General features: G+C 44.2%; 1 protein-coding gene across 1 annotated transcript in view; it reads right to left on the reverse strand.

Annotated features, from left to right (window-relative positions):
- rtcb (RNA 2',3'-cyclic phosphate and 5'-OH ligase) overlaps positions 1 to 25,488 on the reverse strand; it is a 41,346-nt gene continuing 15,858 nt past the window's right edge. The window contains exons 4-12 of the mRNA XM_072485386.1: positions 18,208 to 18,307; positions 17,247 to 17,403; positions 16,526 to 16,682; positions 15,797 to 15,956; positions 13,478 to 13,653; positions 10,048 to 10,236; positions 2,954 to 3,064; positions 2,165 to 2,284; positions 1 to 435 (exon numbers count right to left, since the gene is read on the reverse strand). Coding sequence (XP_072341487.1) covers positions 328 to 435; positions 2,165 to 2,284; positions 2,954 to 3,064; positions 10,048 to 10,236; positions 13,478 to 13,653; positions 15,797 to 15,956; positions 16,526 to 16,682; positions 17,247 to 17,403; positions 18,208 to 18,307 — 1,278 coding nt within the window. The 3' untranslated portion in view covers positions 1 to 327. The remainder of the gene's footprint in view (positions 436 to 2,164; positions 2,285 to 2,953; positions 3,065 to 10,047; positions 10,237 to 13,477; positions 13,654 to 15,796; positions 15,957 to 16,525; positions 16,683 to 17,246; positions 17,404 to 18,207; positions 18,308 to 25,488) is intronic.

A 25,488-nucleotide genomic window follows, 5' to 3' on the forward strand; every position in this document is an offset into this window, starting at 1 on the left:
GACTCTCCTCCATTTTATTGTGCAGATATCCACTGCATTGTTGTCAACATCGCAACTCCCGTTTTATCAAATTCAAAGGAGAAACATTATGTAAAGTTAACTGTGAGCAAAGATGAACAAGTATCACAATCAATGGAATAAACAATAATTAGTAATGTCTGATGAAAGTTTGGATTGCCTAAAATAAGCAGGATACTTAATTCAGCATTTGTTGTGTTGTATAGTCAGCCTGAAAATCAACGTTTTTCACCAAATAACTACATGAACTTTAACACAAAAGTAGTCAGTCCATTTTCCCTAATTTAGCCCATCATCAAGGAGTCTCCATCAACCTTTTATAACTGCAATAGGTCGCAGTTTAATGGCTTTTTTGCTGATCCCTGCTTCATGACAAGTATTCACAACATCGGTAACATTCTTGTAGGATTCAGGAGCCTAGAAGATAAACAAGTATTCTTTACCAGCTGACCACAAGTTTTACATTAGTATTACTATTGTAATAGACTCGGAATCTAGGTCCTAAGGCCTTGGGGAAATAATCATATGACAATAATGGATTTATTTGTAAACAAGTACATTATTTCAATCCCAATGGTTCAAGAAAGAAAACATGTAAACCCACGGAACACTAACTTTCAATACCAGGGTCCTCATTTTGTGTCCAAAAATCAAAGGACTAATTTCTGAACAACATTTATCTAACCCTGTTACACAGAAGTGAAACAATAACCACCTTTAAAGAAAAGACACCAACTCTGCTTGACAAGACTATACTATCAACTCAGAATTAAAAGGGTGGGCGTTACAAAGAAATTATTTTCTATAATGGAATAGGCCAGCACGTCTGCGGAAAGGAAGGAACGGGTCAGCCCAGATTCCTCAAGTGTAGCATCATTGGCCGGTGCAATTGAGCAGATTTCCATCGGACACCTCGACTTCAACATATGCATATCGTATCAGAGGAGGAAACATACAAATAGTTCTTGACCGTTTTAGTGAGTTGGTCTCAGCTAAGGTATCTGGAAAGCTACAACTGACCTTAACACCAAGGATCAGGGATGGGAAAATTAGCTCAAGATGGATAATCCACAATGATTTACTGAAATGCACGTGTAGATATGGGATGGGGAATGAATTACTCTTGGCATGACATCTCCTTCAAACAGCCTAAGAGTAACTTGGGCTCAAACACAAACGACGGGTATTTGGGGGAGGCCGTGGGACAAACACCCTTTTCACCATCGTAATTAAGATTAAAAATGTTTTTCCACTCGCTGTTGAGCTAAAAATAATAATTTTTAGTGCACACATTTATAGATCAAGTTTGAACTGAGTAAATTATAAATATTACCACATCAGAATTGTCTACTCAGAATTTAAGTCAAATATACAACAGGGGTTGGATTCCCGATTCTGGGGCTATGTCCCCACATCGGCGTGGGAACGGTGGCATTTTACGCCAGAAAAGCTGGCGCAAAACGGCCACCGATTCCCCGTGTTGCTGGGGGCTAGCAGGATGGCAGCGTAGAGCACCCGGCTCTAGCTGCCAATACGCCCCAGAGAATTGCCGGGTCCGTGGCCACGCCGTGCAACATGGAGGCAGCTGTTTGTGGATCCGGCCCACAAATTAGTGCCCTCCCTCGGCCGGCTCGCGCGCTCCGGACCCCTCCTCCCCCCCACCCCCCAACAGTGCCCCAGCCTCGAATAATGTCCCCCTGCCCTCCCCCAACTGTGGCAGCACTGGACTGTGCCCGCAGCCGCCTCGCCGAGTTCCTGACGGGTGAGACTACACGTGACTGACACCACCGGGTACTTGGCCAGTCGGGGGCGGAGCATCAGGAGGGGGGGGTCAGGCCTCAGGCAATGTCCTGAGGCCATCAATATGTGGCGTGGCATACTCCTAGAGTACGCCGCTTTTAAGGGGGCGGAGCATTGCGACAGCGGCTCCGCCCTCAATTTGGTCGGGAACCCGGATTCTCCGGCTGTTCGCCGAACGCGATTTTGCCGTCGCCGATCGGAGAATGCAGCTCAGGGTTTCTATATTTTTCTCATCAATGTTCCCCAACATGCATAGGAAAAAGACTAAGGAATTAACTTGCTCCCACAACATTTGACCAACTTCAAAAGAAATGTCCAACAAATAGAAGCAATGTGCCACTCTTACTTCTTCCATGACTAGTTTGGGTGAGGCAACACGAATAGCAATTCCCTTATCTGCTAGTTTGTCCAACACATCCTGGAAATCAAGGTTACGCCGAGATTTTGCACGTGACAAAGCTCGCCCCTGGAAAGAAAATTCTAAAATTATATTCCAAATCCTTACTTTACATCAGCCAAGTCTAATCAAGTTAAACGGTTGCAAGTGACTAAATATTAAGGCAAAAGTAAAACAGGGCTCTTTTTAATGTCCTATTTTAAAAAAACTTTAAATATTAATTTATTAATAAGACTGCGCATCAACAGATGTGTATATAATTAGGAACAACAGCCAAATTCTAATGCACAGGTTGTCCCAAACATAGAGCAAAGCTGTGCCATGTTTCTAAACAAGCTTGTGTTATGTTGAATTAGCCCATTGTGAACAGGCAAAATCCGCCGATTTCTAAGTCTGCAGCTTCACTCAGAACAGGGTGGTGAGGGCGGAGGAGGAGGAGGAAAGAACCACCAGGAAGGTTGTCCCAGGGTTGGCTAATCTCATCACCAGGAGAACAATGGAGGCATGAAGAGGAAAAAAAAGACAGGATCACGACATAACTGAGGTTATACAATGTTTGCAATGGATTGTGCTTGAACAATATTAAAGCATTCAAGAATGTAAGAATGTCTATCAACAGGGCTTAGAATAAGACAATCAAGTAACCCCCTTGCAGTGTGAAGTGTAAGTAATTCTAGGAAGGGGAATCCTTCGAAATTTAACACTTCCACTGAAATGCTCCACTGTGAAATTCCTTACCGCTCCATGGCACGTTGTTCCAAATGTTTCGGTCATGCCTTGATCAGTGCCAGTAAGCACATAGCTACAGGTTCCCATTGTTCCACCAATCAAAACAGGTTGTCCAGTCAACTACACCAATTAAAAACAAAGAATATAAAACAGGAGAACACAGAACATATCCACCAGAGCTGCATGAAAATTATCAGAGTATTTTCTCAATTGTAATCCATATCATCTCTTTTTAAAGTTAATCACCTGCATATCACTATGTTGGAACAGGGAAATCACATTGTTACTAAACCTGAGCCCAGAGTGATCACAGGTGCATTGGGCCGTATTAAGCACATTCTGAGCAACATTATCTCTTACTGAGCACCCCCTCCTACAAAGACCAATTCTCTGTCCCAGATCAAACAGCCCACATTATTCTTCTTCACAAGCCTCAATGTGAACCAGTTGCATTACTCCAAAGATAGATGCAGATAAATAAGGTGATTCAGTGCAGTGCTCCAACTGTGAGATGTGGCCGATCTGTGACGCTTCCAGCGTTCCGGTCGACTACATCTGCAGCAAGTAACCAATGGCAGCTCCTCACAGACCGCGTGGTTCGGTTGGAGCAGCAATTGGATACACTTAGGAGCATGCAGGTGGCGGAATGTGGTCACACCTAAGGTGCAGGCAGAGAGATGGGTGAACACCAGAAGGGGCAGGCAGTCAGTGCAGGGATCCCCTGTGGTTATCCATCTCTCGAACAGGTATACCCCTTTGGATACTGTCGGGGGGGATAGCCTTTCAGGGGAAAACAGCAGCAGCCAGAGCAGTGGCACCACGGCTGGCTCTGATGTTCAGAAGGGAGGGTCAAAGCGCAGGAGAGTAATAGTCATAGGGTACTCTATAGTCAGGGGCACAGATAGGCGCTTCTGTGGACGTGAAAGAGACTCCAGGATGGTATGTTGCCTCCCTGGTGCCAGGGTCCAGGATGTCTCCGAACAGGTGGCGGGCATCCTGAAGGGGGAGGGCAAACAGGCAGAGGTCGTTGTACATATTGGTACGAATGACATAGGCAGGAAGGGGCATGAGATCGTGCAGCAGGAGTTCAGGGAGCTAGGTAGAAAGTTAAAAGACAGGACCTCTAGGGTTGTAATCTCAGGATTACTCCCTGTGCCAGTGAGGCTAGAAATAGGAAGATAGAGCAGACAAACACGTTGCTAAACAGCTGGTGTAGGAGGGAGGGTTTCCGTTATCTGGACAACTGGTAGCTCTTCCGGGGCAGGTGTGACCTGTACAAGGACAGGTTGCATCTAATCTGGAGAGGCATAAATATCCTGGCCGCGACGTTTGCTAGTGTCACACGGGAGGGTTTAAACTAGTATGGCAGGGGGGTGGGTACAGGAGCAATAGGTCAGAAGGTGAGAGCATTGAGGGAGAACTAGGGAATAGGGACAGTGTGGCTCTGAGGCAGAGCAGACAGGGAGAAGTTGCTGAACACAGCGGGTCTGGTGGCCTGAAGTGCATATGTTTTAATGCAAGAAGTATTATGGGTAAGGCAGATGAACTTAAGAGCTTGGATTAGTACTTGGAACTATGATGTTGTTGCCATTACAGAGACCTGGTTGAGGGAAGGGCAGGATTGGCAGCTAAACGTTCCAGGATTTAGATGTTTCAGACGGGATAGAGGGGGATGTAAAAGGGGTGGTGGAGTTGCGCTACTGGTTAGGGAGAATATCACAGCTGTACTAGGGGAGGACACCTCAGAGGGCAGTGAGGCTATATGGGTAGAGATCAGGAATAAGAAGGGTGCAGTCACAATGTTGGGGGTATACTACAGGCCTACCAACAGCCACCGGGAGATAAGAAGAGCAGATAGGTAGACAGATTTTGAAAAGGAATAAAAACAACAGGGTTGTGGTGATGGGAGACTTCAACTTCCCCAATATTCACTGGGACTCACTTAGTGCTAGGGGCTTGGACGGGGCAGGGTTTGTAAGAAGCATCCAGGAGGGCATCTTGAAACAATATGTAGATAGTCCAACGAGGGAAGGGGCTATACTGGACCTGGTATTGGGGAATGAGTCCGGCCAGGTGGGAGAAATTTCAGTAGGGGAGCATTTTGGGAACAGTGACCACAATTCGGTAAGTTTTAAAGTGCTGGTGGACAAGGATAAGAGTGGTCCTCGGGTGAATGTGCTAAATTGGGGGAAGGCTAATTATAACAATATTAAGCAGGAACTGAAGAACCTAAATTGGGAGCGGATGTTTGAGGGTAAATCAACATCTGACATGTGGGAGGCTTTCAAATGTCAGTTGAAAGGAACTCAGGACCGGCATGTTCCTGTGTGGAAGAAGGATAAATACGGCAAATTTCGGAAACCTTGGATATCGAGAGATATTGTAGGCCTCGTCAAAAAGAAAAAGGAGGCATTTGTCAGGGCTAGAAGGCTGGGAACAGACAAAGCCTGTGTGGAATATAAGAAAAGTAGGAAGGAACTTAAGCAAGGAGTCAGGAGGGCTAGAAGGGGTCACGAAAAGTCATTGGCAAATTGGGTTCAGGAAAATCCCAAGGCTTTTTACACGTACATTAAAAGCAAGAGGGTAGCCAGGGAAAGGGTTGGCCCACTGAAGGACAAGCGAGGGAATCTATGTGTGGAGCCAGAGGAAATGGGCGAGGTACTAAATGAATACTTTGCATCAGTATTCACCAAAGAGAAGGAATTGGTAGATGTTGAGTCTGGAGAAGGGTGTGTTGATAGCCTAGGTCACATTGAGATCCAAAAAGACGAGGTGTTGGGCGTCTTAAAAAATATTATGGTAGCTAAGTCCCCAGGGCCTGATGGGATCTACCCCAGAATACTGAAGGAGGCTAGAGAGGAAATTGCTGAGGCCTTGACAGAAATCTTTGGATCCGCACTGTCTTCAGGTGATGTCCCAGAGGACTGGAGAATAGCCAATGTTGTTCCTCTGTTTAAGAAGGATAATCCAGGGAATTACAGGCCAGTGAGCCTTACGTCAGTGGTAGGGAAATTACTGGAGAGAATTCTTCCGAGACAAGATCTACTCCCATTTGGAAGCAAATGGACGTATTAGTGAGAGGCAGCATGGTTTTGTGAAGGGGCGGTCGTGTCTCACTAACTTGAAAAGAGTTTTTCGAGGTCACAAAGATGATTGATGCAGGTAGGGCAGTAGATGTTGTCTATATGGACTTCAGTAAGGCCTTTGACAAGGTCCCTCATGGTAGACTAGTACAAAAGGTGAAGTCACACGGGATCAGGAGTGAGCTGGCAAGATGGATACAGAACTGGCTAGGTCATAGAAGGCAGAGAGTAGCAATGGAAGGGTGCTTTTCTAATTGGAGGGCAGTGACTAGTGGTGTTCCGCAGGGATCAGTGCTGGGACCTTTCCTGTTCGTAGTTTATATAAATGATTTGGAGGAAAATGTAACTGGTCTGATTAGTAAGTTTGCGGACGACACAAAGGTTGGTGGAATTGTGGATAGCGATGAGGACTGTCATAGGATACAGTAGGATTTAGATCGTTTGGAGACTTGGGCGGAGAGATGGCAGATGGAGTTTAATCCGGACAAATGTGAGGTAATGCATTTTGGAAGGTCTAATGCAGGTAGGGAATATACAGTGAATGGTAGAACCCTCAAGAGTAGTGAAAGTCAGAGAGATCTAGGTGTACAGGTCCACAGGTCACTGAAAGGGGCAACACAGGTGGAGAAGGTAGTCAAGAAGGCATACGGCATGCTTGCCTTCATTGGCCGGGGCATTGAGTATAAGAATTGGCAAGTCATGTTGCAGCTGTATAGAACCTTAGTTAGGCCACACTTGGAGTATAGTGTTCAATTCTGGTCACCACACTACCAGAAGGATGTGGAGGCTTTAGAGAGGGTGCAGAAGAGATTTACCAGGATGTTGCCTGGTATGCTTGCCCCAAGCTTGCTGGGTTCTGGACAGCCTTCTCCGAGGCAATGTCCAAGGTTGTGGGGCTGAGGATGAAGCCATACTCAATAGTTGCAATCTTCAGGGTATCGGAGCAGCCAGAGCTGCACATGGGGAAGGGGGCCAACGCCCTCGCTTTCGCTTCCCTAATCGCACGCCGGAGAATCCTGCTCGGCTGGCGATCGGCAGCACCATCCACAGCTGCAGACTGGCTCGCTGACCTCTCGGAATCTCTCCGCCTGGAAAAGATTAAGTACGCCACCCGGGGGTCAGAGGAGGCTTCCTGGATACTTGGGGGCAGTTCGTCGGTCTGTTCCAAAACCTGTTCGAGGCCAGCAACGAGGAGTAAGCCAGGGAGAAAAAAGATGAAGAACCTAAGGACTGTGCAACCCGGGGGGGGACCATAATAGAAGAGGAAGGGGGCTGAAACCAGTGGGGGCGAGGAGGAGGAAGGGGGGATATCATAGACCGATCCAGAGGGCAGCAAGATGTACGTACAGTTAGTCAAATGAAGGACAAAACAAATCTCTCTGTAAAATAAAGCAAATTAGCGCGGGCAAGAAAAATGTAATGTGTATAAGTAACAATAGTTTATAAATACGAGAAAAGCCAATAAAAAGATTTTCCCCCCCAAAAAAAAGAGGATGTTGCCTGGTATGGAGGGCATTAGCTATGAGGAGCGGTTGAATAAACTCGGTTTGTTCTCACTGGAACGAAGGAGGTTGAGGGGAGACCTGATAGAGGTCTACAAAATTATGAGGGGCATAGACAGAGGGGATAGTCAGAGGCTTTTCCCCAGGGTAGAGGGGTCAATTACTAGAGGGCATAGGTTTAAGGTGAGAGGGGCAAGGTTTAGAGTAGATGTACGAGGCAAGTTTTTTACGCAGAGGGTAGTGGGTGCCTGGAACTCACTACCGGAGGAGGTGGTGGAAGCAGGAACGATAGTGACATTTAAGGGGCATATTGGCAAATACATGAATAGGATGGGAAGAGAGGGATACGGAACCCAGGAAGTGTAGAATTTTAGTTTGGACGGGCAGCATGGTCGGCACGGGCTTGGAGGGCCGAAGGTCCTGTTCCTGTGCTGTACATTTCTTTGTTCTTTATAAAATTGAACAAGAAGCCAATTAAGAAAGCATATATAAAATGGTGATAAAAAGTAAAGCAGGGATTACAAGGTGTTCTGAAATACATTTAAATCACAAGGTTCGTGACAGCTACGTTCCTCGATTGTTTGTGGTATCACTTTATCAGCTTGAGAATGCTAATCCCAATGCTATAATATTCTTGGTCTGTTTTAAATGCCACTTCACTGTTTCCAACCCAAATGAGCGATGGGATGTGCTACGGGACACCTCAGAAGTCCTGGTGCACGGACTACATGGGAACTGCACCTGCAACGTTCGGACTCCCACTAGTCAAACCGTCAGACTCCTCTGAGAACATTCCGAGTCAGGGACTTCAGAGGGTTCCAACTTACTCACTTGGATAGTCATGTAGGAAATGTTAGAGAAAAATGTTCTAACTCATGGGTAACTATAAATAACCACTTACACTCCCAGCTAAACAGTTCTTTCGACTACAATTCTATTGATTCTATTCAGTTTCGATGGGCTTTCTGGTTGACATGGGCCAGTTTAGGCTGAAGGACCTGTCGCAATGCCGCAGATTCGGTGACCCAACAATCACCTCAACCGCCACCCCCCGGCCATACCAATCAATCATCGCCCCTCAACCGAACCTCTTCCCCGCTCCTCTGACTCCCTTCGAGTTCCATTCGGCCCATTGAGTCTGCTCCACCATTCAATCATGGCTGATATTTTCTCATCCCCATTCTCCTGCCTCCTCCCCATAACCCCCGATCCCCTTATTAATCAGGAACCTATCTATTTCTGTCCCAAAGACACTCAGTGATTTGGCCTCCACAGCCTTCTGCGGCAAATAGTTCCACAGATTCACCACTCTGGCTGAAGAAATTTCTCCTTATCTCTGTTTTAAAGGATCGTCCCTTTAGTCTGAGATTGTGTCCTCTGCTTCTAGTTTTTCCTACTAGTGGAAACATCCTCTCCACATCCACTCTATCCAGGCCTCGCAGTATCCTGTAAGTTTCAATAAGATCCCCCCCATCCTTCTAACCTCCAACGAATACAGACCCAGAGTCCTCAACCGTTCCTCATACGACAAGCTCTTCATTCCAGGGATCATCACTGTGAACCTCCTCTGGACCCCACCATCCTACCTAATTACCTCACTCACACTCATTCAACTCTGAAAAGTTATTTAAAGGTCCCAAAGCTTTCCGGGAGATTTACCAGAATGTTGCCTGGTATGGAGGGAAGATCTTATGAGGAAAGGCGGAGGGACTTGAGGCTGTTTTCGTTAGAGAAAAGGTTAAGAGGTGACTTAATTGAGGCATGCAAGATGATCAGAGGATTGGATAGGGTGGACAGTGACAGCCTTTTTCCTCGGATGGTGATGTCTAGCACGAGGGGACATAGCTTTAAATTGAGGGGAGATAGATATAAGACATGTCAGAGTAGTAAGGGCGTGGAATGCCCTGCCTGCAACAGTAGTGGACTCGCCAACACTAAGGACATTCTAATGGTCATTGGATAGACATATGGACGATAAGGGAATAGTGTGGATGGGCTTTAGAGTGGTTTCAAACGTCGACGCAACATCGAGGGCCGAAGGGCCTGTACTGCGCTGTTATGTTCTATGTTCTAATGAAGATTCCCCAAAATACAGCAGCTAGTGTCATTAAACGGTGTGGAGGAGAGGTGGCTAGGTTTCCTGGGATGGAAACAGTCTTGCAGAACATGTACACACCCCACATTTCTGAAGAGGCCCAGTAAGAGGCCTGGGTCAGAAATGAACATCTCGAATGCAGGTAAAAACCAATAGGAGCCGAGTGACAAGCTGACAGTGACAGCCAGTCCTCAGAGGTTTCAGCTGCATATTTACTCAAATGTTGTACTTCTTTAGTAACAGCAAACTGCTCCAACTTTTAGTACTAAATGTCCAATTTAACTGTTAAATAGTTCTTTACAGACCATGCATCCAACTCTCAATAATCTTAACATCATGCTGGTTTCTCCAGGTAGTAAATAGCCTCGAGATAACCAGAAAAATGCAGAGAGCCCATATATTCCACCTCGGTAATTTCCATACCTGGTAATCAACTGGTATAAGAGGGTGATGTGGTGGGAAGGCCCTCGTGGAACCCTTCCTGTGGATTAGCAACGTCTTCTGTTTCCCATCCACCACATGCTCTTCCACTTTGGCTATGTTGTGAGATACGTCATAAATCACATGCATATCCAAATCATCCGGTGTAGTGTTGAAGACTTTGGCAAATGCCTAAAATAAAGAGTGGGAGAGCAAGAGAGAATTAATGCACGAGAGAGAGAGCAACACGAATGAGAAGGGTAGGCAAAAAGCAATTTGTGAAGAATAAATTAGTGAGATAAGGACCAATAAAAAACAACTGGAAGAGTTTGAATATGGACAAAAAACACAGCGAGATGTGGGAGCAGGTGCACACAATACATGGGAAATAAAGTGACCAGGAGATATAAACAGACAATGCACAATATGCGGAGGGAATAGAAAGTGGATGAGAACATAGGTGAGAAATAGGAAAGTTGGAAAAAGACAGGTGAAAGTGAGAAAAAAGAAAATGAAGATGAAAAACTTGAGCAAGATATGAAAATCGGGCAAAAAAGAGGAAATAAACTTCAGTACAATGTCAGCTATATACTCAAATTCCACCTTTTCTTAAGATTGTATCTTTAAACCCTCGACACTTGGTACACCAGAGAATTTTAAAAAACATTTCCTAATTTCCATTCAATACATTGCTAACAAATGTAAATCTTTACCTTGTTATGTAGTTGCAGTTCAGGAAGTACAGTTCCCAGTGGGCCTTCGGTCTCCTGCGCATGCAGGAATGGTCCCACCTGCACTAGTGGTTTTCCCTCTCTGCAGGCCAGGAACTGGCCCTGTGCGCATGCAGTTTGTTTCTTTAGCCAGGGAACCAGCCCTGAATGCTTGCACAATCGAAAACTGGAGTTCAAGTGAACTAACAGGAGTGTCATTTGAGAAAGAGTGCTCCAGTGGGCAAACAAAACAAAGAACAAAGAAATATACAGCACAGAAACAGGCCCTTCGGCCCTCCAAGCCCGTGCCGACCATGCTGCCCGACTAAAATACAATCTTCTACACTTCCTGGGTCCGTGTCCCTCTATTCCCATCCTATTCATGTATTTGTCAAGATGCCCCTTAAATGTCACTATCGTCCCTGCTTCCACCACCTCCTCCGGTAGCGAGTTACAGACACCCACTACCCTCTGTGTAAAAAAACTTGCCTCGTACATCTACTCTAAACCTTGCCCCGCTCACCTTAAACCTATGCCCCCTAGTAATTGACCCCTCTACCTGGGGAAAAGCCTGACTATCCACTCTGTCTATGCACCTCATAATTTTGTATACCTCTATCAGGTCGCCCCGCAACCTCCGTCGTTCCAGTTAGAACAAACGGTGTTTATTCAACCGCTCCTCATAGCTAATGCCCTCCATACCAGGCAACATTCTGGTAAATCTCTTCTGCACCCTCTCTAAAGCTTCCACATCCTTCTGGTAGTGTGGCGACCAGAATTGAACACTATACTCCAAGTGTGGCCTAACTAAGGTTCTATACAGCTGCAACATGACTTGCCAATTCTTATACTCAATGCCCGGCCAATGAAGGCAAGCATGCCGTATGCCTTCTTGACTACCTTCTCCACCTGTGTTGCCCCTTTCAATGACCTGTGGACCTGTACTCCTAGATCTCTTTGACTTTCAATACTCTTGAGGGTTCTACCATTCACTGTATATTCCCTACCTGCATTAGACCTTCCAAAATGCAGTACCTCACATTTGACCGGATTAAACTCCATCTGCCATCTCTCCGCCCAAGTCTCCAAACAATCTAAATCCTGCTGTATCCTCTGACAGTCCTCATCGCTATCCGCAATTCCACTAACCTTTGTTAGGGGAAGGTCCCAAACAAAAGATGATTTCCCAAGCCGTGAAGTGGGGCAGAAGAAGGTCCAGAAAAAGACTTCCTGACCAGGAGCTCCTGATCTCATCCAAGAGACAAAGACAGAGCTCAGAAACAGATCCTGTTGAATAAAGCTGTGAGAAAGGAACAGAGAATAGGCTCCACATTAAAGAGAGCGCTGCGGGGAGCAGACTTGAAGCAAAATGGGCTCAAGAGAAGTTTGACAATCTGAGGAGGAAGTTGCAGGTAACTGGAAACCATTGAGAGACAGACAGAGTTTCAGTGAGACCGATCGGGTCATAAAGGCAGAAGCGTCTGGATGAGATGTTGAGAAATCCACAGAATCCATGGGTGGCACGGTGGCGCAGTGGTTAGCACTGCTGTCTCACGGCACTGAGGACCCGGGTTCGATCCCAGTCTTGGGTCACTGTCCATGTGGAGTTTGCACATTGTCCCCATGTCTGCGTGGGTGTTACCCCCACAACCCAAAGATGTGCAGCGTAAGTGGATTGGCCGCGCTAAATTGCCCCTTAATTGGGAGAAAAAAAATTGGATACTCAAAATTTAAAAGGAGAAATCCATAGCATCTGCTTTGGTCGCATCTGTCATTTACTTCGGAGTATAGTGTGCCTGACCATAGTTTGGCAGTTGCTTCACATGTACTGCAAACTTACCCTGAACATTAGAGTACAAGGTAGATACAGTGAATTGTTTTTTTCTTTCTGAATGTGTGTATCTGTAAACAGATAGCTGGGTGAAGGAATTGTGAATACTAGAATCATTTTCTTGACTTCTTAAGATCTTTCCGACCTTTTTTAGCGACTGTGGTATAGTTCATATTTCTTGTTTAATATAAATGTTTGTCAAAAGTTCATCAACAGACTCCTGTGAATTTGTTCAGTAACTTACCTCCAGGGCTTAAAAATAAAATTATAAAGTTAGGATTCGTCAACCCAGGTTTCACTCTGGGATCGGACTTGTCCAGTAACATCATCAACTAGGACCGTATCGTGTTAGCCCTCCCTCTGAATTGATGAACCGCCCGGCAATAAATCCTACTGTGCAGCAACTACACCTTCAGGTAAACAGGGGAGATTGTTTAATCCGAAGCTGCTTGTAAGAGCCAGAGAAGATGAGCTGCCTTGCATGTCCCAGAATGGATTGGACGAGATAAGGAGCTCCCGTTCAGGAAATCGTTTAGAAAAAGGTTGTGTTGACACAGTGAATGAAATGAAATGAAAATCGCTTATTGTCACAAGTAGGCTTCAATGAAGTTACTGTGAAAAGCCCCTAGTCGCCACATTCCGGTGCCTGTTCGGGGAGGCTGGTACGGGAATTGAACCGTGCTGCTGGCCTGCCTTGGTCTGCTTTAAAAGCCAGCGATTTAGCCCTGTGCTAATCCAGCCCCAGTGGCTCTAACAATAGTTTTTTTTAAATATTGCTCAAGGTAAATACTTACAGTAATGCAAAATTTTTACTTGGAGAACAAATAAAGAAGCACTTAGCACACAAAGTTTGAAATATTAGATGACTGGTGCAGTTCAACACAATCTCTACCTGCCGCGTCAGAAAGGTCATCGAGGAGCGATTCACCCATGCATAGTTTCCAGCTGCTGCCATGCCTTTGAGATAGTCCTGACCTTCCTGGGAATTGATCCTGGCACATGCCAGCTGCCTGTCATTGACAATAATATTATCCCTCTTCATAGCTTTCTCCATTGCCACTAGGGCATCTGAAAAACAAAGCAATGTTCTGCCTCACTAAGCAAGTATATTGGGGATATTCTATACCATTTCAATGCAGTAAAAGAGAGATTTGTTAAATCTGACAAAAGACACTTAAGACATGTATGAATCTTAAAACATGCATAAATTGATCATACTTATAAAAAAATAATTTGTACCTTCAGGCTGCCAATACTTATCTGGAGTTCTATGAAGAGGGATGAATAATCTTCTTGCAATGGACAGAAGAGAAATGATGCCTATATTGTGGCATTGATAACTTGCATTTTTAATTTCATTAAAATGACTTCAAAAGCCACTTAATGCAATGTTATCTTAACAGTGAGACAGGCTATGTCACTAATAATCATTAGTAGGAGAGGGCAGGCATTTGCTGAAACCTTTGTTTTCCATGCATATTGAAATATTCATTCAAAATTACATCAATGCTTTAAACATCAAAATATATTTAGAATTAAGAACACGAGGTTAAAAGCATTATTCTGCCATATCTGGTAGTTACCCTTAACTGTTGGTTAAAGGTTTTAGAGCCACAATGGAAGATAGAGAAAATATTCACTGTGTAGTCACAGAGTTTTACACTTTCAAATCAGAGGAAAGTGCTACAACGTAAACCATTTGCAATCGGATGAAACAGGCACCACAATGCACCATCATCTCACTGATTTTTACCCTTTTTGCCAGCAGCTTACAAGGCTAAAGAAGCCTGTCTCCAATTGTACACAGTTTGCTGAGACACATGCAGTATCATACACAGGAGTAGGCCAAATAGCCCTTCGAGACGCTTAAGACAGCACTAAGGGTCGGCCATTTAAGACTGAGATGAGGAGAAATCTCTTCATTCAGAGATTGTGAATCTTTGAAATACTCTACTTCAGAAGGTTATGTATGCTCAGTTGTTCGGTATTTTCAAGCTGAGAATGGTACTTGGTAAGGTTTCCGATTGTAACCTTCCCTAGGGAATTTTCACAGGCTTATGCATAAATAGTCAATAGACACATTCATTTAAAAAAAAAGCTCAAAAGATTTTCCTTAATCTTCATGCCCTCAAAGTTTATGGAAGATTGTTCCAATCCTTCATTGTTGTTGGGGAAAATGAGATCACACGTTGGGGAGTTTACAGCTGCCGGTCAGGAAGTTTTCTGGGCTCTTTTGGGTTTTCTGCTTATAAACATTGGCTTGTTCATTAAAAATGTTGTAGAGGAACTTCAACCGACGGGTTACTTTGGTTTTGGAGACTGTACCAGCCCAGTGATGTGACCAACTGGGAGACACTGTAATAGTGTAACTGTAACAAAACAAGCTGCCAGACGTTGAACTTTCTCAAGGGGGGATTTTTTTTTTTTTTAAGCAGTACCTGGGTCCCAAGTGGCTACCCCATACCCGGGTGTGGTCTTGCAAATGTCTGATACTGCATTCCCTTTAGTGTGACAGACGGTCCATTTCACAAACCCAGAATTCTGGATGTCTTGGAGGCTGCGTATTGACTTTGTCCATTTCGACTTTAAATTATTTTGGATGTGGATTCCTAAGTAATGGTATTCTTTAGTAGCTTCAAGGGGGGAATCATGCATTGTGTAGTTGGATACTGAAAGACCTTGATTATTGTTGACTCTTATGTTATATCTCTCTATGTTGAGTGCTATTCCCCATATGTTGGCCCATTTGACGAGATTATTCAGATCTTCCTGAAAGCTAACCTCACCTGCTACTTCAGGAATGGTTCTATAGACGCAGTCATCCACAAAGAATCGATCAGACATGATATTCGTTTGGGGGGGGGGGTCATCAGACCACAAGCTTTAGGTGGATCAACGTGATGGAGGAGCTTTTCAACACCTTTTGTGTAATTATATCAGGCATGCTTTTATAAGGCTGTCCCCTCATACTATCGATTCATACTCGGGTGTTCAAATCGATAAGATTTTTGGGTTCTATGGGAACCAAATGAAGTGTGGGGCAGGTGAGAAAGCAGAGGTGAGGTCCAGGATCAGCTGTGATCTCACTGAGTCACTCAAGTGACTGTTCCCATTGCTAATATTCTTAGGTTGGAATACTGACGTCCAGCTGAAGCTTTACACGAACCCACGAGCTGTGCTATAATAAGTAGAGACAGGAAAAGTGCCTCACCTGTTGCAACCTGGTGTCCAAAGCCTCTACTCCCACTGTGAACCATGACACACACCTGGCCCTTGTGGTCAATGCCCATTTTACGTGCAGCATAATCGTTGTAGATCTCTTCTACCACCTGAATCTCGGCATAATGGTTTCCGGCACCCAGAGTTCCCAGCTAACACAAAATGCATACACATTACAATGTAACTGCTGGTGTCAGTTCAATTGCAAAAATGTCCTAATATTCACATTGTAACCACAATGTTCAACTTTCTAAAATAATTTCCAAAGTTAACTTTGCAAAACTTATGAGACCCCACTGCACATCAGAAAAGTAAGAAATGTTTGTCCATTATTGCTATCACAATGAACTCTGTGATCCAGAAAGTTGTGCATTGTCCACACAGGGAAATGTCAGATCACAAAAGGGCATGCACGCAAACAGCAATAATATCCATTCTAAAACCGCAGATAAGTGGATACCGGTGCGTCTTCACACAACTAATTAATCTTAGATAAAACTGACATGACGGCGATGCCACAGTTACTGCAGACTGCTCCTGGACCTGTTTATAACTGTGTCACAGAGCCAATCTCACACCGGACAGGCGCCGGAGTGTGGCAACTAGAGGCTTTTCACAGCAACTTCATTGCAGTGTTAATGGAAGCCTACTTGTGACAATAATAAAAATTACTATTCTAGCTACCTCGAGCCAGGGAGAATGCATGGTACAAAACAAATACCTGAGGCAATCCTCTCTTTTTGGCCTTTGCAGAGACCTTGGAAGGATCAGCTTGCAACATTCTGCCATATTCCTCACAGTGCTCCTTATCCTCAGCCCAGGCATAGCCTTCCCTCAGGGACCAGTCCACTCCCATCTCCAAGGCTTCTTCTAAATCTCTGCAAGTAAATGGCAATTGTCAGCAAGGTCGCACAATGATCAATTCATTAATCAAGGTCACACAACGATCAATTAATGATCAATTAAAGACTCCAAAACTCAAACTTAAAAAGATTACATTCACTATTTGGTGTGGAAAGATTTGTTTTTGTTTATCCATATAAAATCTAGAAAATGGAACCACTCCAGGAGTGAGGGGGAACTCATCGATGAAAGTAAATTGAAATGTGGAACATATGTTGGGAGAACAAGGGCTAAATAATTACAACTAATTTGTCTCTGCACTCTGTCAAACTAAAGATTACTGTTCATCCGAAGAACTGCACATTTAGACATTGAGAGCACATCTCTTTCCCTCAGCATACAACTTTCTAAGTCAGAGTTAATGTAGGAATATTAACACTGAACACCCCCCCGCCCATTAAAAAATGACATTCACATAGTGATAAATGCTAAATAATATAATTTGCAACTAAACTTCAAGGTCAGCCTTTCCTGCTTCTTGCTGCTAAAAATAAAGCTTTTCCATTCCTTTCTTGCAAGGTCTCAAGCAGCGATCTTACTTGGCACCCATAGGGATAACTCCCTTGGATCCGACTCCAACAGGAATGTGATCAAACATGGCTTGAGCTAGCTGTTCCTTGACTGGCTGCACATCCCCTTCATCGAGGTTGGTACGTAGCAAACGCACTCCGCAGTTAATGTCAAAACCCACACCACCTACAAAAACATATTTTCATAAACATCATTACTTTCTTATCTCCACAACACATCCCACACCCCTTTCTACGCCAAATTCAGGTATCCGAATGAATGCACGCATTGTTCAATCCACAGAGGCCTCCAGAAATGCAGAAAGATTCTCCATGCCGACATGGATTGGAAGGAGTATGGATCACCAACAGAAACTGGAATTCTGGCTTTTAACTTTCCTATTGCAAAAGTGTCCAAATAGCTGGACGTGGGAAACAAATACACACTAAAACAGTAACTGCAGCCAAATGATCAGTAATCGGAGCCCTCCGCGTAAACAAAAGATGAAACTCTTATTGTGAATAAAAAAGGACCACCCGCTCCATATTTATAAATAGCAGGAGACCTCAGTGCACAACTCTGCCGAGTCCCTTCTCCAAAGCCCAGGATCTTGGAAACTTTAGCTCTTTAAAAATTCCAGATTTGGTTAAAATTCATCAATTGAAGGACAGTCTGAGTATTATATCAAGTTAAAGTCAAAAGCTTCTAAAGTTTGCTTTACGCACAAGTGACGAGCACTTTGTGGCCTAACCAATGGTGCTCCTGGGCTGCATTTGGACATTCCTATTTCCATGCAATATTCCGGCCACTATCCCTTGAAAAGAAATAATAGTTGCAGTAACAAGGAAGGTTATATTTGTGCTTTTCTTATCTAATGTAACAGAATAATATGTAAATCACTAAGGTAAACTCCAGATCTTCAACCTGTCAAGAGCTCCACAACTAAGTGCCTACACCAGCCTAATCGAGGCAGTGAAATATTTCTTTTACCTGGAGATACCACAGCCTGAGGATCATTCACGTCAAAGGCTGCCATGTTTCCAATTGCAAACCCATAACCCGAATGGACATCAGGAAGTCCAATGGATTTCTTTAAAAAGAAAACAATCTTTCAATAACCAGAAATAAAGTCTGAAACATCAGAATGTACAAACACACGCAGACCTTCGCAGAGTGATGTACACACACACACACACAGAGCCATAGTGTGATATACAAACACACACAGACCCACGCTCAGTGTGATGTACAAACACACACAGACCCACGCTCAGTGTGATGTACAAACATACACAGACCCACGCTCAGTGTGATGTACAAATACACACTTACCCACGCAGTGCGATGTACAAACATACACAGACCCACGCAGTGCGATATACAAACACACAGACCCACGCAGTGTGATGTAAACACACAGACCCACGCTCAGTGTGATGTACAAACACACACAGACCCACGCAGAGTGTGACGTACAAATACACACTTACCCACGCAGTGCGATGTACAAACAGACCCACGCAGTGCGATATACAAACACACAGACCCACGCAGTGTGATGTACAAATACACACTTACCCACGCACAGTGCGATGTGCAAACATACAGACCCACGCAGTGCGATATACAAACACACAGACCCAGTGTGATGCAGAAACACACACAGACCCACGCTCAGTGTGATGTAGAAATACAGATCCACAGTGTGATGTATAAACACAGACCCACGCACAGTGCGATGTACAAACACACACAGACCCACGCACAGTGCAATGTACAAATACACAGACCCATGCATAGTGTGATATACAAGCACACACAGACCCACGCAGAGTGTGACGTACAAATACACACTTACCCACGCAGTGCGATGTACAAACAGACCCACGCAGTGCGATATACAAACACACAGACCCACGCAGTGTGATGTACAAATACACACTTACCCACGCACAGTGCGATGTGCAAACATACAGACCCACGCAGTGCGATATACAAACACACAGACCCAGTGTGATGCAGAAACACACACAGACCCACGCTCAGTGTGATGTAGAAATACAGATCCACAGTGTGATGTATAAACACAGACCCACGCACAGTGCGATGTACAAACACACACAGACCCACGCACAGTGCAATGTACAAATACACAGACCCATGCATAGTGTGATATACAAGCACACACAGACCCACGCACAGTGATGTAGAAACACAGACCCACGCAGTGTGATGTACAAACACACAGACCCACGCAGAGTGTGATGTACAAACACACACACACGCAGTGTGATGTACAAATACACACAGACCCACGCAAAGTGTGATATACAAACACACACAGACCCATGCAGTGTGATGTAGAAACACACAGACCCATGCACAGTGTGGTGTACAAACACACACAGACCCATGCACAGTGTGATGTAGAAACACACAGACCCACGCACGGTGTGGTGGACAAACACACGCAGTGTGATGTAAAATACACAGGCCCACGCAGTGTGATGTACAAACACACACAGACCCACGCAGTGATATACAAACACACACAGACCCATGCACAGTGTGATGTACAAATACACACAGACCCATGCACAGTGTGATGTACAAATACACACAGACCCACGCACAGTGTGATGTACAAACACACACAGATCCACACAGTGTCTACCAGATTCTTCAACTCACTGCCTGCAACTTTTTAAATGCAAAATTAAGTTCTTAACATGTGCCCTTTGTGATGTGTAGATTTCAGATATATTGTATGTATTTGTGCAATAAGGCTTAGTGTTTGCGTGACTGCTGCAGTGGTGTTTAACAAAACTCCTGGTCTGCAAGACAGCCAGGCCTTTCGGGAGCCTGATATGCAATTACAGCATTGTAAAAGCTTGGGCTAATGGATTTTTGTTTGGATAAAGAGAGTTCCCTGTGCAGTCACTGTAGAATTCAGCTCGATAAGATGATGTAACTAATGGGAGGAGCAGGAGTACCGTGCATTATAGCAAAGAAACAGATATTGTTCAGTTGTTTCCTGGAAGTCAAATCATGACGACCGTTTCTGAAGACTTCAGCTGGAGATCCTGCATTGTTCGTACAGAATTCAGGTCAGTCTCTTAAAACAGTCTCAAAGAACATCTCTTCAGCAAGTGTGCCTGGGTCTGCTAACTGTGTTTAAAAGTGGATCGTGATCTGAGATGGGCTTATTTGAGTGGGAATAAAGATAGCAGTTAAGGGTTATTGTGTCACTGTATTGATTAGCTTGTTTAAAAGTTAGTTGTAAGCTATTTTCTGGTGTGATGTTAAAGATATTTTAATAATGTGTTAGTAATAAAATTTGTTTTCATTTACCAAATCCCTATTTTGTGTGAACTCACTCCTGGAGCGAGGTCACCTTTCCTCACAGTCTGACAAAATTAAAAATTGGCGTTTCTGTCTAATATCCTAGCCACAGTTGGGATCTGGTCTAGGATCGTAATACCCTCTGGCAGAACATAATATATACTTTTTTAAAAAATTTAGAGTACCCAATTAAAGGGCAATTTAGCGAGACCAATCCATCTATCTTGCACATCATCTTTGGGTTGTGGGGGTAAATCCCACGCAGACACGGGGAGAATGTGCAAACTCCACACAGACAGTGACCCGGGTCCGGAATCGAACCCGGGTCCTCAGCACCCTGAGGCACCAGTGCTCACCACTGCAACCCCGTGCTGCCCCAACAGATACTTGCTAAACATTCATCTTGAGTTTATTTTAAGTTTCAACAAGTGATCTCATATTAAAGCATCTTCAATAAAGCATCTTCAATAAAGCATCTTCAATAAAGCATCTTCACAGTGCCGAAGGAGTCCATTTGGCCCATCGGGTCTGCCTGGACCCTCTGAAAGACCACACTCTTATCTCGGCCCACTCCCCCACCCTAGCCCCAGAACCCTGTAACCCCATCTAACCTTTGCACATTAAGAAGCAACTGATCATGGCCAATCCACCTAACCTGCACATCTTTGGACTGTGGGAGGAAACCGGAGCACCCGGAGGAAACCCACGCAGGCACGGGGAGAACGTGCAGACTCCAGTTACACAAGGCTGTAAACAAATCTGGGTCCTTGGTGCTGTGAGGCAGCAGTGCTAACCACTGTGCCACCCTGTCAGTAAATATCAACTACTCTTGTCAAGTTTTGATGACTCATGAAAAGGCATTAACTTTCGGAGGTTGACTAGGACAACAGCGAGTGCAGCTGAACACGTGGCTACAGGGCTGGTGCAGGAGGGACGGCTTCAGATATGTCGATCATTGGGATATCGTCTGGGGACGGTGGGACCTGTAAATGAGGGACGGGTTGCACCTAAACTGGAGTGGCACCAATATTCTGGGTGGGAGGTTTGCTAGAGCTCTTCGGGAGGGTTTAGACTAGTTTGGCAGGGGGATGTGAACCAGAGCTATGGATCAGAGGATAGGGTAGCTGTTGAACAGGCAGAAATAGTATGCAGCGAGTCTGTGAGGAAGGATAGACAGTTGATAGGGCAAAGTTGCACTCAGTGGAATGGGTTAAAGTGTGTCTGTTTCAATGCAAGGAGTGTCAGGAATAAGGGAGATGAACTTAAGAGCATGGATCAATACTTGAAACTACGATGTTGTGGCCATTACGGAGACATGGATTTCACAGGGACAGGAATGGTTGTTAGATGTTCCGGGGTTTAGATGTTTTCAGAAGAATAGGGAGGGAGATAAAAGAGGAGGGGGAGTGACACTGTTGATTAGGAAGTGCACCACAGATGCAGAAAAGGAGGTAGTTGAGGAGGGTTTGTCAACTGAGTCAGTATGGGTGGAAGTTAGAAACAAGAAAGGAGCAGTCACGTTATTGGGAGTTCTCTATGGACCCCCCAAAAGCAGCAGAGAGATAGAGGAACTGATTGGGCGGCAGATCTTGGAAAAGTGCAGAAGTAACAGAGTTGGTAACAGGGGCTGGTTTGGCACAGGGCTAAAGAGCTGACTTTTAAAGCAGACCAAGGCAGGCCAGCAGCACGGTTCAATTCCCGTAATAGCCTCCCCGAACAGGCGCCGGAATCTGGCAACTAGGGGTTTTTCACAGTAACTTCATTTGAAGCCTACTTGTGACAATAAGCAATTTTCATTTCATTTTTCATTTCATTGTCATGGGTGGCTTCAACTTCCCTAATATTAACTGGAACCTCTTTAGTGCAAATGGTTGTGTCATGTGAGAGTACCTTTCGGAAATGGATGTTTAAGCAATGTACCTTTAAGAAATGGAGCTGATCATATTACTGAAGTGATGTCTGAGGGTGGGGGGGAGCTGAGCTCACTTCTGCTTTTGGTTTCAGTTTGAGGAGGCAGCTGGGAGTGTCTGTGTGTTTTGCTGAGAGCTGCAGGAAGAAACACAGAGCTGGTCTGTGGATGTCTGCAATCCAAAGACTATAAATATATTGAATGTAACCTCATGTCTGTTTTTGAAGTTTTGAAGTCTTTTGGATGTTTAAAGGGACAGTTTGAAGGATTATTTAGTGTTGTGGTCTTTTGGGGTTATCTTTGAAGTAATGGGTGTTGAGAGATTCAATGTTTGTTTTTAAAAGGTTAACTTGAGCTCATAGAATAAACATGGTTTTGTTTTAAAAACCATTTATCCATAATTGCTGTATCACACCTGGAGAGTACGCCGTGTGCTTCCCACACCACAATCTATTAAAAGTTGTGGGTCAGTTGAACTCCATGAAACACTTTGGGGTTCTGTAAACCCGGACCCATAACAATTGGGGCTGGAGGGGGATAAAAGTCTGTCTATTGGATTGGCTTAGTGAACTTAAAGACAGTGAGGGGTGAGCATATGGTGGTTGCTTTTCAGGTGTGGTATTTTAGTTTAAGTGGGGAGTGTGTTGTGGACAATGGCTCTTTCAGAGGCTCAGAAGTTTTTGGGGGTGGAGACGGTCACACGCAGTACCTTACGAACAGGGACTAAAAGCAGACTGTTAGATTTGGCAAAAACAGTGCAGTTAACATTACCTGACAAAATGCGAAAAGATGAGGTAATTATGGCAGTGGTTAAGCATTTAGAGTTGCCTGAGATACCATTTGATTCATTGGAAATGGCAAAAATTCAGTTGCAAATTAAACAAATGGAACATGAGAAAGAATTAAAGCAGCTCGAATACGAAAGAGGTAGAGAGGAAAAAGAAAAGGAGAGAGAAGAAATTAGAAAAGAATAGTCCCAGCAGAACAAAAAGTGAAAGGGAGATACAGATCAGGGAAAAAGATAGAGAGAGAGTCTGAAATTCAGAAAATGGCCATGAAACATGACAGTCAGTTAAAATTGGCAGGTGTAAAGGGAAACCTACAGTTGGATGATAGTGATGAGGATAGTGAGAAAGAGAGAAGGCTTGGTGGGGATCTATTTAAATATGTCCAAGCATTGCCAAGGTTTGACAAGAAGGAAGTGGAAGCCTTTTTCATTTCATTTGAGAAGGTAGCAAAACAAATGAAATGGCCACAGGGCATGTGGGTGTTACTGATTCAAACAAAGCTGGTAGGTAGAGCTAGTGAAGTGTTTGCATCACTACCGGAGGAGGTGTCTGGGATGTATGGGGAGGTGAAAAAAATCCATCTTAGGTGCATATGAACTAGTGCCTGAAGCCTACAGACAAAGGTTTAGAAATTTAAGGAAAGATTTTGGTCAAACATGCATGGAGTTTGAAAGGCTCAAACAGAGAAGTTTTGATAGGTGGATAAGAGCTTTGAAAATAGACCAAACGTATGAAGCTCTCAGAGAAATTATACTTTTGGAGGAGTTTAAAAATTCAATTCCTGATGTAGTGAGAACTCATGTGGAAGAACAGAGGGTTAAAACTGCGAGATTAGCAGCGGAAATAGCAGATGATTCTGAATTAGTTCATAAATCAAAGCTTGGTTTCCGACATCAGTTTCAGCCGGTGAGGGATAGAAACTGGGGACATGAGAAATACTCAAGTGGTAAAGGTAAAGGTGATCTGATGGGAGATAATAAGGAGAGTGTACCTCAGATTAAAAAAGAAATCCAGGAGGGTGGAAAAGAAATGAAAAGTTTTAAATGTTTTTACTGTCATAAACTAGGCCATGTAAAGTCACAGTGTTGGTGATTGAAGAAAAGCACTGGGAAGGCTGATGTGGTAAAACAGGATAAGACAGTGGGGTTTGTGAAAGTGGTAAAGGAAAGCCCAAGTGAAGCGAAGGAGGTGCAAAAGATTGTACAGCCTGATCAAGGTGATTGATAAGAAGGTGCCAGATCTCTTTAAAGAATGTACTTGTGTGGGTAAAGTTTACTCACGAGTATCAGGAGGAGCAGGTAAAGAAGTCACAATTTTAAGAGATACAGGAGCTAGTCAATCTTTAATGGTAAGAGATGAGGAATTATGTAGTTGGGAAGAATGTTGCCAGTAAAGGTAGTAATATGTGGAATTCAGGGTGAGAGGTGTAGTGTTCCATTATATAAGGTAAGGTTGGAAAGTCCAGTGAAGAGTGGTGAAGTGGTAGTAGGAGTAATAGAGAAACAACCTTGTCCAGGAATACAGTTTATCTTGGGTAATTATGTAGCTGGATCGCAGGTGGGAGTGATGCCTACTGTGGCTGATAAGCCAGTGGAAAATCAGACAACTGAAGCGTTGGAGGTCGGATATCCTGGGATTTTTCCGAGTTGTGTAGTAACAAGGTCGCAAAGTCACAGGTTAAGACAAGGGGAGAAATCAAAGAGTGAAGATGAAGTTGAAGTGCAATTATCAGAAACGATTTTTGATCAGATGGTTGAAAAAGAACAAGAACAGGTGGAGGATGAGGCAGATATTTTTAGTTCAGGAAAATTGGCGGAGTTACAACAGAAAGATGTAGAAATAAAACGGATATATCAGAAAGCATATACGGAAGAGGAATCTGAGAGTATACCAGTGTTATTACCGTAAAGGTGATGTCTTGATGAGAAAATGGAGACCTGTACATCTGCAGGCGGATGAAAAGTAGGCAGAGTTCATCAAGTAGTATTGCCGGTAGGGTATAGAAAGGAGGTGTTGTGAGTGGCACATGAGGTACCAGTGGGAGGTCATTTGGGAATAAGGAAAACTCAAGCTAAAATCCAGAAACATTTTTATTGGCCTGGGCTACATAAAGATGGAGTTAAATTTTGTCAATCAGGTCACACATGTCAAGCAGTGATAAAACCAGCGCCCTTAATACCCATTCCAGCATTTGAGAAACCTTTTACAAGGGTCCTAATTGATTGTGTAGGA

The sequence above is a fragment of the Scyliorhinus torazame genome, chromosome 19 (genome assembly GCF_047496885.1).
Source record: "Scyliorhinus torazame isolate Kashiwa2021f chromosome 19, sScyTor2.1, whole genome shotgun sequence".
Taxonomy (NCBI): domain Eukaryota; kingdom Metazoa; phylum Chordata; class Chondrichthyes; order Carcharhiniformes; family Scyliorhinidae; genus Scyliorhinus; species Scyliorhinus torazame.